At 65.5% G+C, this 12,786-nt stretch overlaps 2 protein-coding genes across 4 annotated transcripts in view; both read left to right on the top strand.

Moving 5' to 3' along the window:
• USP48 (ubiquitin specific peptidase 48) overlaps window positions 1–3,546 on the top strand; it is a 32,574-nt gene extending 29,028 nt beyond the window's left edge. For all 3 annotated transcript variants that reach the window (XM_040533441.1, XM_040533443.1, XM_040533442.1), the window contains 5 exons: window positions 135–290; window positions 513–638; window positions 1,073–1,121; window positions 1,401–1,427; window positions 1,546–3,546. In XM_040533441.1, the coding sequence (XP_040389375.1) occupies window positions 135–290; window positions 513–638; window positions 1,073–1,121; window positions 1,401–1,427; window positions 1,546–1,568 (381 nt within the window). In that variant the 3' untranslated portion in view covers window positions 1,569–3,546. The remainder of the gene's footprint in view (window positions 1–134; window positions 291–512; window positions 639–1,072; window positions 1,122–1,400; window positions 1,428–1,545) is intronic.
• Window positions 3,547–6,244: 2,698 nt separating this feature from the next.
• LOC121058451 (RAP1 GTPase activating protein) lies at window positions 6,245–12,523 on the top strand. Its single transcript, XM_040534005.1, is given in 26 exon segments — window positions 6,245–6,334; window positions 6,454–6,501; window positions 6,585–6,623; window positions 6,741–6,765; window positions 6,768–6,847; window positions 6,850–6,927; window positions 7,667–7,761; window positions 7,843–7,921; window positions 8,017–8,070; window positions 8,161–8,244; window positions 8,347–8,447; window positions 8,546–8,640; window positions 8,643–8,674; window positions 9,295–9,340; window positions 9,343–9,392; window positions 9,394–9,486; window positions 9,488–9,523; window positions 9,608–9,658; window positions 9,661–9,696; window positions 10,094–10,228; window positions 10,671–10,735; window positions 10,806–10,912; window positions 10,981–11,053; window positions 12,007–12,119; window positions 12,233–12,320; window positions 12,418–12,523. Coding segments are annotated over 25 exon segments (1,800 nt in total). The 5' UTR covers window positions 6,245–6,334; window positions 6,454–6,462.
• Window positions 12,524–12,786: the final 263 nt, after the last annotated feature.

The following is a 12,786-nucleotide window of genomic DNA, read 5'->3' as shown; positions in this document are numbered from 1 at the left end:
TTTCCAAGGGGTGTTTCAGTGCTTCGTGCTTTCCCTCGCATGACTGACCTGCCTGAAATGCAGTCTGGGGGAAGGGGAGGTTGTATTTTCCACAAAGGCCAGAGCCGGGCTCCTGATTTCTGAATTGTTTCCAGACCAATGGTGGTGCGAAGCGCCAGAAGATCTCGCACCAGAACTACATCACTTACCAAAAGCAAGGCATCAGGCGGAGCACCCGGCACCGAAAAGTCCGAGGGGAAAAAGCACTGCTTGTTTCTGCTAATCAGACGCTGAAAGAGCTGAAAATACAGGTAAGGCGTTTTTGGTCCAAGGAGTGTTTGTTCATGAATAAGAAAACATGAAATGAATAGTCAAGAGAGTACAGCTGGGAGGAGATGGAGAGGGGAAAGAGTATAAAATCCCAAGTGGCATCAAAAGGCATGCGTTTGTCTTCTAAACGCGGTGTTTTTGCGTAGTTCAGCGGTATGTTTTTCCTCTGCACAAAATCAGCGTGTCTCATTGTGTTGGCACAGATCATGCATGCATTTTCAGTTGCTCCCTTCGACCAGAATTTGTCGATCGACGGGAAGATACTAAGTGATGACACCGCAACGCTCGGCAGCCTGGGAGTCATCCCCGAGTCTGTCATTTTATTAAAGGTAATGTGAGAGTGAGGTGGCTGCTAAAGGAAGTCGAGTAAAGCAGAGAATTGAACAAAATTTTGTACAGTCAAAGAGAAACACGTTATGGTGCACATGAAAACTGCCACGCCCTGGACGTGCCCACCTGTGGCTGGCCATCAGCTTAATTTAACGAGCTCTTCCTGGAGCTCCTGCCTTTCTTGGGGAAGGAAAAGTCTCTCTTTCTTTAAAGAACATTTCTTAGCTGGCCTGTGCCGCAAAACTGTGCGCACCAGCCCAAAGGACAGCAAAATTACAGCACGAGTTCTCCCCTCTTATTCCCAGCCCATGCCAGAATGTGTTCTGGCAACAGTTCCCCGTTCCTCTCCAGAGCAGGACTGACCTGTACAGCTGATAACACTGCTAACATCCAGCGAGGTGCTCGTTAACCCCCCGTCTCTTCTGTTTTCCAGGCTGATGAACCAATCGCAGATTACGCAGCGATGGATGACGTTATGCAAGGTGAGGGGGACCCCCGGGCGCTGCTGGGGAAGATGAGGGATTTGGGGAAGCTGAATGCTGCTGCGTTTCTGGCAGGAATGGTGGTGGCCATGTAGGGCTGTGTCAGCTTTGGGTTGAAACAGTAGAAACATGAGAGGAAAATAGAGATGTTGAAGCTTTCCTGTAACTGTCAACTGAAGATACAGCTGAGCGCTGCGGTATGCTGATCAGACAAAAGATCCTTTTAGAAATGACTGTCAGGAGACTTCTAACGTGATGCCTCTTTCTTTCCATCCCCAGTTTGTATGCCTGAAGAAGGATTTAAAGGTGAGAGTCTTTTTTTTTCCTTTTTTTTTTCCTCCCCCTTTTCATTTTAAGCCCACGCAAAGTTCAGCTCCACCTCGCAAGCTCGTAATCTTTCGGTGGTTGTCTTCTTGCTCCTCAGGGACTGGTTTACTTGGACACTGATGGTTTTATAAGCGCTGGCAGCAAAGGAGCGACCAGAAGGGAAGAGGATTTTGACATGGTAGGGCATTAAAAGACAAGGTGGATACAGGACAGAACTCTTGACTCTTCCAGAAGGCAGAAACACATTCTGAAATGACTGCCCCCAAAATGCCTTATGTCAAAGCAGATTGCACTGAAGGACATCCTGACTTCAAAAGAACGTTCCCAATTTTATATTTAATAAAGCAACAGTAAGGTTGGAAAGATTAGCAGCAGTAACAGCGTTATCATGTTTACAGGCAGACGTTTCTAGCAAGGGAGACGGTGGCAATTCTCGTATGTTCCCTGATGCAGATCCCATACCACCCTCGTCTGTCCAAAAAGGAGTTGTAATTCAGTAGATCAAAAACATCTCGATCTGTTCTCCAGTAACTCTTTAGGCATAACCTGCTTACAGATAATCCTGTCTTTGATCCACTATTACTCTTTCAGTACAGCATGGAAGTAAAGAAATTGTTAATTGTGAGGAATGTCTAGCTCTTTCAAAACTTCATATATTTACCCAAAGTGTAAGCTGTGGTCTGCCTATGAAAGCCTTCCATCAGCGACTCGGAGCCTGGGGGTGCAGAGGGGACGGGGAGCTGCCCCCCCGCTGTCCCCGCGGGGCTTCCCTTGCTCAGCCACTCGCCTTCTGCAGTTTCACTTCCAAACATGATGGTCTTTAATAATCACATGGTCTTTCTCTGTGAACTGTGTTTTTAGAAACGTGGGATATTTTAACGACTTTTGATAACATCTTTCTCCAGTACGTTACTGCCAAGAGCGCTCTGCCGATCACTGGGGGAGCTTCGAATCTAGAGCACCTGAGCTGGAGCTGGCGAAGGGGCTGCGCGTGGGTGGTGTGTTTCCCATGTGGAGAGGTTTTCCCTCTGTTCTCCTCGTTTTCAGGAATGCACTAATGATTTATTTTTTTTTTACATCTCCTGTAGCTCCCAGAAAGGATCTCTCCCTCTCCTGATTGCGTATTCATAGCAGGAATAGTGTACCACTTCCAGACTAAAAAAAAAAAAAAAAAAAGGGCACTGTCAAAGTATCTCCATAATAAAGTTAGACATTTCCTGTTCTCCTCAGAGTTTAACTTGTTTCCGCAACCCCAGTTCGTGCACTGGCGCTTTATGTGGATGCGGAGGGCCGGGTTGCGGCGCTGGCAGCTTTAGTTTTTTAAAGGACTGGAGGAGCTTTGCAGGTGGATGGCGGGGTTTGGGCTTCGGGGAGCGGTGGGAGAGTGTGTCCCTTCCCAGCAACCGTGGTAGCCCGTTCTTTTATAAATGTACCTTTTATCTGAAGAATTACAGCTGCTCTGTGCCAAGCGCTAGGTCTCCACGCTGCGTCCTCCTCCCTGTCCCTTCATCCCCAGCAGCGGAGGGGCTGGATGGCGAGTTGGCAAAGCAGCTGGCACTGGGACTGCAGAGCTGCCCAGAGTGATTTTTTTTGGTGTAAGTTGGGGCTGGACCCGCATGGGGGAGCGGCGCGGCGAAGTGGTGTGATCTTTCCCAAGGTAAAGACGTCAGCAAGAATTCAGCGCGCCCTCAGTCACGCTTGCCAATGCCCAAAGCGGCTCCACTCTGGAAATGGGCAGGAGGTTTTAATTCTTCCCAGACTGAAGCACTCGCTTGTGTACATACTCCTTGGAAATTCCATATTTTTTTTCAACCTGCTGTTAATTTTTTTTTTTTATGTTATGAGAGTCTCTTCCTTGAGCTTATAATGTTGCAAATTAAGTCTCTAAACTTGGCTGGAAGCAGCGAGCTGGGCTGTAGCAGTGCTCCCAGCGGCGATGTACGGCCGTACCTCAGCATCGCTGTTTCTTAGGGCCAGGTGTGGGACGCAGGTACAAGATGTGATCGAAGGCGCATTTACTGTTTTGTCTGTATTTGCAAACATATTCGACTAAAGTTGTCATTTGAGCTGTGGAAGCCTTATTAAGTGCATACACGTGCCTGTCCGCTCATGTTTTAATGCCGCAGCGAGGGCTGGGGGGCTGTCTCCTGGCCCTGCACCCCCCAGACAGGGGTGCAGATGCTCTGAGCTCGATACGCACGGAGAGGCGCGAGCAGGATTGCGCTGGCGTGGGAATGGTGCAAGCGTTTGGCAAAGGGCGCCTTTTCCCCCGAGTGAAGCCTCGATGGCTCCCAGCGCCTTGGCCGTGCCCTGTGGCGCTTGGCAGCGGTCCCTTGGCGGAAGCGGTGATGGCTGGCGCTGCCTCGTGCTGCAGCACAGAGGTGTTTCTGTCGGGGAGTCGGCACCCGTGCAGCTGCGGGGCCGAGCACTTCGGTGTCCTTATCCCCGTGCCGGCGGGTCACGTCCACCTCATCCCCACGCTGGCACAGGGCCCCAGGAGCGCTCCCCGGGGCCGTGGCTCGGTGCCAGCCTGTGGCTCCTGGCACCCGGCGGCGGGGAGCCCGTGCCAGCCGTTCCTCGAGCATCCCGAGTCACCGTGCCCGTCCCACAGCCCCGATGGGGAGGTGGGTGCTGGGGGGTGCAGTCCTGGCCCTGGAGGGGTCCTGGGGGGCTCAGCTGGGGGCTGGTGGGGAAGGTCTGGGGTGTGTGGATGGGGGATGGATGGATGGATGGAGCTTCTCTGGGTACCGGGGATGGGTGGGAGGGTGGATGAGGGGGGAGAGCTCTGGGTGCCAGGGATGGACAGATGGATGGACAGACGGACAGATGGGGGTACTCGGGGTGCTCAGGGCTGGGTTTGTGGCGGTACGCTGGGTACCAGGGATGGATGCAGGGGGCCCCACCGGTACGTCGCTGGGGAGAATGGGGGGATGCTGGTGATGGATGGGGGGCACCTGGGTACCGGTGAGGGGCAGCAGGAAGGAGAGGGCTCCCCGGGGACCGGGGTGGGGGGGGGGCTTCAGGAGCTTCCCCGGGCCGCAGGGTGGAGCAGGGGCACCGGTGATGGGTGCAGGGGGAAGCTGGGGGGGACCCGGGTGCCAGGGATGCGGGGGGGGGGGCGGTGCTGGCAGTGGTAATGGAGGGGGGTCGGGGGGGGACACAGGATCCCCGGCCTGGGGGCGCTGCCCTGCCCGGTTCCCGGTGCCGGTTGCCGGTGCCAGATCCCAGTTCGCAGCGCCGGTTCCTGGAGCTGCCGCCGGCTCCGGTGCCGTTTTCTCGGTTCCCGGTGCCGGGGTCGGGTCCCGGTGGCGGTGCCGGTCCCGGTGCCGGTTCCCGGTGCCGGCCGCCCCCGGTGCGGGCCCGCCCCGCCCCGCCGCACGTGACGCGGCGCGGCGGCAGCGAGCAGCGGGGCCCCGCTCCGCTCCGCTCCGGTACCGGCTCCGCTCCGCTCCGGTACCGACCCCGGCCCCGGCTCCGCTCCGGTACCGGCCCCGCCGCCCCCCCGGTAAGTGCCGCGCCGCGGGGCCCCGCCGCCGGGGTCCCTCCGGGTCCCCCCCCCGCCACGCCGGGGTCGCCCCCCCCGGTGCTGCGCCGGCCTCGGGGACACCGGGGGGAGGCTGGGGGGGGGGGGGGGGGGGAGCCGAGGCGGGCCCGTGCGCCCGTGACCTTCAGCCGGTACCGGCAGCGGGGGGGGTATGCTCCGGGCCTGGGCGGAGGGACCCCGGCGGGCGGGCAGGCCCGGAGGGGGGCCGGGGGGTGGCATCAGCCCCCGTGTGCCCCCCAAACCCCTCTATAATGTACCCCCCGAATTGCCCCCTCCCCGCCCTGCCCCCCACGTCCACCCCACAACCTGCCCCCTCCCCAAATCTGCCCCCCCCCTTCACCCCCGGAATCTGCCCCCCCCCCCCCCAACCTTTCCGGGCCCATTCCGGCCCCGCAATCTGCGCCCCCCCATCCGTGTCCCTGCAATCTGCCCCCCACCTTGCCCCCCACCGCGGGGCTGCCCCCCCTCGGGTGCTGGCGGGGGGGGGTACACGACCACGGTGCGGGGGGTGGGGGGCGTGCTTGCACGGGGACAGGGCGGGTGTGCACGAGGGGGCCGTTTGCACCAAGGTGATGTTGGCACGCGGGCCGTGGTTGCACGGGGCCGGGTCACATTGTCGCGTTTGCAGCAGGGTCGCACGCGGGGCCGTTCGCACGGGGGCCGGCGGCGTTTGCACCGTGTCGCGTTTGCACCGGGGCGGCGTTTGCACGCGGGGCCGTCCGCACGGGGCCCGGTGGCGTTCTGCCCCGTTCTGCCCCGTTCTGCCCCGGGTTCTGCCCCGGGTCCCGTTCTGCCCCGGGTCGCTCCTGCACGACGCCCGTGTCGCGCTGTCGCCGTCCCCGCGGCGCCCGGCGCTGTCCGTGGTGCTGCCCCGCGCCGCGCCGCCGCCCGCCCGCAGAGGGCGCCCTTAGGGGAGGGGGGCACTGGGGGGGGGTGGGGGGTGTTACGGTTCGGGGGGGGGGTCCCAGCGGCCGGGCACCCCCTATGTCCCCACCCGGCACCGGCCGCTCCCGTCCCTCCGGCTCCCCGCAGCCGGCGCTCGGCTTGCTGCCGTCAGTAGGCTTCAGGGGTAACGCCGCCAGCCGAGCGGGCAGGGGCTGCGGCGGGGGGCTCTGGGGGGGGGCGAGGCGGTGCCCCCCCAGGCTCCTGGCCAGCCCTCCCCGCTGCAGCACCCCTCCCTCGCCCACCCTCCCCCTGGGTCCCCACGGCAGAGGCAGCTCCCAGCCTCCCACCCCCCCGCTCCTCTCTCCCAGGAAGCGCCATGGGCCCCCCCGGGCCCCCCCGGGCCACCTAGACGTGTCCCCAGCGGGTGCCGCCACCCCCTCGGCCACCCCACCCCGAGGTAAGGCCCCGCAGGTGCTCCCCTGCTGTGACGGGGGAGACACGGGGGGGGCACCCAAGGGTGCCCATCCCCACCCCCGGGAAGGGGTGTGGGGCACCCACGGCCCCTGCCTCCCGCAGGGCAGCAGGATGGCCCAGCAGCGCCACGCCGCGCCCCCCCCGCTCAAGGTAGGCATCGCTGGTGGTGGGTGCCCAAGCAGCACCCATGGGTGCCAGCATGTCCCTCACCCCCCCTCCCCATTGTCTTGCAGACAGAAGAGGATTACATCCCCTACCCCAGCGTGCACGAGGTAGCGTGGCTGTCCCCCCCCCCCCCCGAGGGAGGGTGCCGGGGTGGGTGAGCAGCTTGGGGGGGGGACATTGGGGGTGGGGGGGGCTTGGGGCACCCACCTCGGCTGTGGGTGCAGGTGCTGGGCCGGGAGGGGCCGTTCCCCTCATCCTGCTGCCGCAATTCGGGGGCTACTGGATCGAGGGCACCAACCACCAGCTGAGTGGGGCACCCGAGCCCCCCCCCGACCCCGGCAGCTGGCAACCCGGGCCAGGCTGGAGGGCAACCACACGGCCAAGATCTACCGCAAGCACTTCCTGGGCAAGGTGAGCACCCAAGGGTGCTGGTGGGGAGGGTGTCAGGGGGGTGTGTGGGGTCCCCATGGGTGTGCATGGGCACGGAGGCCCCATAACCATGGGTGCGTGTGGGTAGAGATGCCCATGGACATGGGTGTCCGTGGTGCTCACGGATGGGGTTCTCCATGGGTATGGGTGTGCACGGGGATGGGGAGCCCATAAGGATGAGTGCCCGTGTGTAGGGGTGCTGAGGAACGTGGGTGCCCCGTGCGTTGGGTGTTCTGAGGTGTGGGTGCCCCATGGCATGGGTGCGCATGGGCAGGGGTGTCTGTGGGCATGGGGGCCCTGGAAGGAGGGGTGCCCACGGGCATGGGGAGCCTACGAGAGTCTGTGGGATGGGGGGCCCTGAGCGTGGGTGCTTCAGGCATGGGTGCCCCATGGGCACGGGTGCTCATGGGCACGGGGACGGCTGGAGATGGGTGTCCCGTTGCGTGTGTGCCCATGGGTATGAGTGTCCCACGGGTGGGGGTGCCCCATAGGTGTGGGTGTTCATGAGGATGGGTGCCCGGCGGGCATGGGTGCTCCTTGGGCATGGGTGCCCTGTAGGAACGGGTGCCTCCAGGCAGCGGTACCCATGGGCACGGGCGTCCCATGGGCATGGACGCTTGGATTGCGGGTGCCCCGTGGGTACCGCCGGACACGGGTGCCCCACGGTGTGGGACGCGAGCGCCCCTTGGTGCCTTCATGGGTGCTCGGCCCCTCCTCACAGGAGCACTTCAACTACTACTCCCTGGACCCGGCGCTAGGCCACCTTGTCTTCTCCCTCAAGTATGATGAGCAGGAGCACCTCCACCTGCTGCTGCGGTGAGCTGGGTGCTGGGGGCCCATGGGTGCTGGCTGGGGGGTGGGCCACCACCCTGACCCCCCCCCACCTCACCCCCGCAGCACCCGCACCCGCACCCTGCACGATGTGGTGCCCATCTCCTGCCTGGCCGAGTTCCCCAATGTGGTGCAGATGGCCAAGGTGGGTGCCCTCCCCCCCCAATCCTCCAGCAGAACCCATGGGTGCCCCCCCCCCCTGGCCAGGGGCACCCGCCGCAACTGCCCTCCCTCCCGCAGCTGGTGTGCGAGGACGTCAACGTGGATCGCTTCTACCCCGTGCTCTACCCCAAGGTGAGCGGGGTGCTGGGTGGGGGGGAGCACCCATGGGTGGGGGCACCCCGGGGTGCCCCGCACCCAACCAGGCACCTCCTGGCCCCGCAGGCGTCCCGCCTTATCCTTGCCTTCGATGAGCACGTGCTCAGCAACCACTTCAAATTTGGCGTCATCTACCAAAAGCTGGGGCAGGTAGGGGGTTGGGGGGGGGAAGGGGGACCAGGGGAGCATGGGGGGGTGTGTGGGTGGGAGGGGGAGTGCCGGGGGGTGGCACCCACGGCTGCCCCACCGCAGACCTCCGAGGAGGAGCTCTTCGGCACCACAGAGGAGAGCCCAGCCTTCGCCGAGTTCCTCGACGTCCTGGGCCAGCGGGTGCAGCTGCGTGACTTCAAGGGGTGCGTGATGGGGTGCTGGGGGCGGGCACCCCCATGTCCCCGTCCCTGTTGCCCTTTGTCCCCCCAGTCCTCAGCATCTCCCCCCCGACCCCGTGCAGGTTTCGGGGCGGGCTGGATGTGACGCACGGGCAGACGGGCAGCGAGTCGGTGTACTGCCACTTCCGCGACAAGGAGATCATGTTCCACGTTTCCACCAGCTGCCCTACACCAGAGGTGATGCCCAGCAGGTGGGGCACCCATCGGTGCTGGGGGGGTGGTGGTGATATCTCAGGGGGCATCCATGGTACTGGAGGGGAATGCAGGGTGCAGGGGCTCCTGGATGTTTGTGAGTGATGCAGATGCCTGTGGCGATGGGCAAGGGGCTGGCGGGGCACTTGTGGTGCTGGGGGGATGTTTTTGGGGTGCAGGCTGACTCTGGGTGTTTGGGGGTGTCTGTGGGGTGCACGGGGCTCCTAGGGCACCCCTGAGTGCTGGGGAGCATCTGGGAGGCACAAGAGCTGGTGGCACACCCCTGGGTGCTTGTGGGGTTTCTGTGGGGTGCAGGGGCTCCTGGAGCACCCCTGGGTGCTTTTGAGGCATCTGTGGGGTGCATCCACTCCAAGGGGACCTTCGGGATGCTGGGAATCATCTTTGGGGTGCAGGAGCTGCCAGGGCACCCGTAGGTGTTTTGGGGGTGTCCATTGTGTGCGAGGGTTCCTGGGGCAATCCCTAAGCACTGGGGAAGCATCCAGGAGGCGCAGGGGCTGGCGGGGCACCCCTGGGGTCTTTTGGGGTGTCCCTGGGGGCGCAGGGGGTGGCAGCACCCAACCTCTGCCCACACCCCCGCCGTGTCCCCGTGTCCCCACAGCTGCAGCGGAAGCGCCACATCGGCAACGACATCGTGGCCGTCGTCTTCCAGACGAGAACACCCCCTTCGTGCCCGACATGATCGCCTCCAACTTCCTGCAACGCCTTCGTGGTGGTGCAGCTGGAGCAGGCGGCCCCCAGGGCACCCTCTACAAGGGTCTCGGTCACCGCCCGCGACGACGTGCCCTTCTTCGGGCCCGCCGCTGCCTGACCCCGCCATCTTCAGGAAGGTGAGCACCCATGGGTGCTGCTCCGGGGTGGGTGGGTGGATCCCACGGCCAGCACGCACCCAGGGCCGTCCCTCGCCCCGGCAGGGCCCCGAGTTCCAGGAATGCCTGCTCACCAAGCTGATCAATGCCGACGTAGCGCCTGCTACAAGGCGGAGAAGTTCGCCAAGCTGGAGGTGGGCACTGGTGGGGGGGGTGGGGGGGGGGGGGGGGGGGGGGGTGGGGGGGGCGGTAGCTAAGATGGCGGTGCTGCGTGCGTGGGTGCCGGGGGTGCCGGCCCAGCAGCAGGACCATGCCTGTGGATGCAGCGCGTGGGGGTGCTGCACATGGGGTGCTGCATGCACCGGGGGCTGCGCATGAGGTTATTGGGGTGGGGGTGCTGAGCGTGGGGGGGTGTGCTGCATGCACGGGTGCTGCACATGAGGGGGCTGCACGCAGCACCCCTGGCAGTGCACGCATGGGTGCCGGCCTTGCAGCGGGTGCCGTGTATGGGGCTGCTCCACGCGGGGGGGGGGGGGGGGGGGGGGCACCCGTGGGTGCTGGCACCCAGGGCAGTGTGCAGGTGGTGTGCAGGAGCGGACACGGGCGGCGCTGCTGGAGACGCTGCACGAGGAGCTGCAGGCCGCAGCCAGCCATGCTGGGCTGGGCCCCGACGACGAGCGCCCTGACAACGGCTCCGCCACCCCCGGCTTCTTCGAGTCCTTCAAGGTGGGGTGGGGTGGGGGTGGGGCAGCACCGGGGGGCAGCGGCACTGCGGGTCTCGCCCCACGGGCATTCCCCCCCCCCGCTGCCTCCCCCACCTCCCCCCGACGTCCCCCCCCCTACCCCCCCCGGCCGCCGCCGCCCCCCCGGCGCCCCGGGTCCGGCTGCGCGATGGCCCCGCCCCGACCACGCCCCCTCCCGTTGGCCCCGCCCCCATAGCAGGGCCGCCCTTTCGCTCCACGCGCGTGGCCACGCCCCCTATTTCACCCGAGCCCCGCCCCGAGCAGGCCACGCCCACACCCCGGTGCTGCAGCGTATCCCCGCCCCTCTGCCCACCGCCACCTGGCCACGCCCCCCAGGTTGCCCCGCCCCTCCCGTCGCTCCCCGGTAGCCCCGCCCCTCCTAGCCCCGCCCCTCCCGGTGCCCCGTGACGCGGTGCCGCCCGCAGTCGCTGCTGGTGCCCGGGAGCCGCCGGGACGCCGCGGCAGCGCCATCGGCTGGGCTCGGTGGAAGAGTGGTGCCCGGCACCGGACCACCGGACCCCCCCCCCCGGGACCCGCCCCGCCGCTGACCGCGCTCCCGCAGGCGCTGCTGGTGCCCGGGAAGCCCGTCCCGGCGGCGGCCCGGCCCGCTCGGCTCCCGCCTCCAGCGCCATCGGCATCGAGAGCATCCAGAGGCGCCGCCCGGCAGGTGCGCGCCGGGAGCGGGCGCGGGGCTGCCCCCGCCCCTGCCCCCTCACCGCCCGCCGCTGTCCCGCAGGACGGCCCCGCCGCAACACCGACGCGCCGGCTCCGCGCACAGCTCCCCCGAGAGCCGCCGGCACCCGGACAGGTCCCGTGTGGGCGCCGGCAGAGGGGACGCGGGTGGTGGACACAGGGACGTGGGAACGGGGGCATGGAAATATGGGACACGGGGACACGTGACATGGGGACACGGTGATGTGGGGCACGGGACCTGGGACACAGGGATGTGGGGACCTGGGCATGTTGGGGACATGGGACACAGGGACGTGGGACATGGGATATGGGACACTGGGGCACAGGACATGGGGACACAGGGACGTTGGGACACGGGGATGTGGAGACATTGGGACATAGGGACATGGGGATGTGGGGACACGGACGTGGGATACTGGGACATGGGGACACAGTGCATGGAGACGTTGGGACATGGGGACACGGAACATGGGAGATGGGGACGTAGGGATGTGGGACATGGGGACACGGACATTGGGACACGTGACATGGGGATATGGGACCTACAGACATGGGGATATGGGACATGGGGACACGAGACACGGGTGTGGGATAGGGAGGGTGGGGGGCACGGGGACATGGGGATGTGGGACATGGGGACGTGGAGATAGAGGACACGGAATGGGACACAGGGACATGGGAACATGGAGACACGGGGTTATGGGGACATGGAACACAGGGTCACGCCAGCAGCCGGTGGCACAGGGATTGGCAGCACGGGACAAGATGGCACATGGATGGGGTGGCACTGGGACGGGGCCACTCTGGCAGCTGGTGGCACAGGGACTGGATGTCACGGGGGACAAGGTCGGGGATGTGGTGGGGTGGGGACAGCGTGGCGCTTGGGTGGCCTGGGGATGGGGCAGCACAGGGCTGGGTGGCATGGGGACAGGGTGGTGCGGTGACAATGTGGGGATGGGTGGCACGGGGATGGGCAGCTCGGGACGGGGTGACAGAGGGGATGGGGTGACACAGGGGCGGGGTGGCACAGGGGTGGGGTGACAGGGGGCCAGGTGTGTCCCTTGGCAGGGCGGAGAGGCCGGAGCACTCCGCTGGGACTTCTCCCGCTCGTCCTCCAGCGCCAGCAGCTTCGGCAGCGTGGCCGAGGAGCCGGACGAGCACCCGAGGCCGAGCCGGGCAGGGTATGGGGGGGCCGGGGGGGGCCGGAAGGGGGGGGGTTGATGGGTGCTGGGTGCTTGGGGGAGGGGGGGGGCGTGGGGTGCAGCACCCCCCGTCACCCACCCTGCGCCCGCAGGACAGCCGCTCGCCCTCGGGGCCCCCCGCCAGCGCGACGCCTTCACCGACCCGCCCCTGGCCAGAGGAGCCCCTCGGCACCCCCCCAGGTAGCCCAGCCCTGGGGCGTTGGGGGGGGGGGGGGAGAGGGGGCACCCATGGGTGTTCACAGCCCCCCAACCCCCACCCCACCCCGGTTCCCCGCAGGCAGCGCCGCCCGCCACCGCCGAGCCCCCCTGCCCCGAGATCAAAATCCAGCTGGAGCGGCCCCCCCGACCCCGTGAGGCTGTGCCCCCCCCCACCTCCTTTTTAAACCCCCCCCGGCGCACCCCCGATGCGGGCGCCCCCCCTGATGATTCCTCGCACAGGGCTCGTAGCTGTGCCCATCCCCCCCAATCCTGGGGGGCCACCGCCGGAGGAGGGTCCCCGCCGTGCCCCCCCCCCGCCGTGCCGCCCGCCGCTTCGCCCCCCCCCCCCCCGGCCCCCGTCCGCTCGTGTGCCAGGAGCCGAAGCCATCGTCCCCGTGCGGGATCGGGCCCCCCCCCCCCCCCCCCGTGGGGTGTCTCCCCCCCCACG

The sequence above is a fragment of the Cygnus olor genome, chromosome 21 (assembly GCF_009769625.2).
Source record: "Cygnus olor isolate bCygOlo1 chromosome 21, bCygOlo1.pri.v2, whole genome shotgun sequence".
Taxonomy (NCBI): Eukaryota; Metazoa; Chordata; class Aves; order Anseriformes; family Anatidae; genus Cygnus; species Cygnus olor.
Note: the sequence above shows the minus strand (reverse complement) of the source record. Positions and strands in the feature narration are given on the sequence as shown.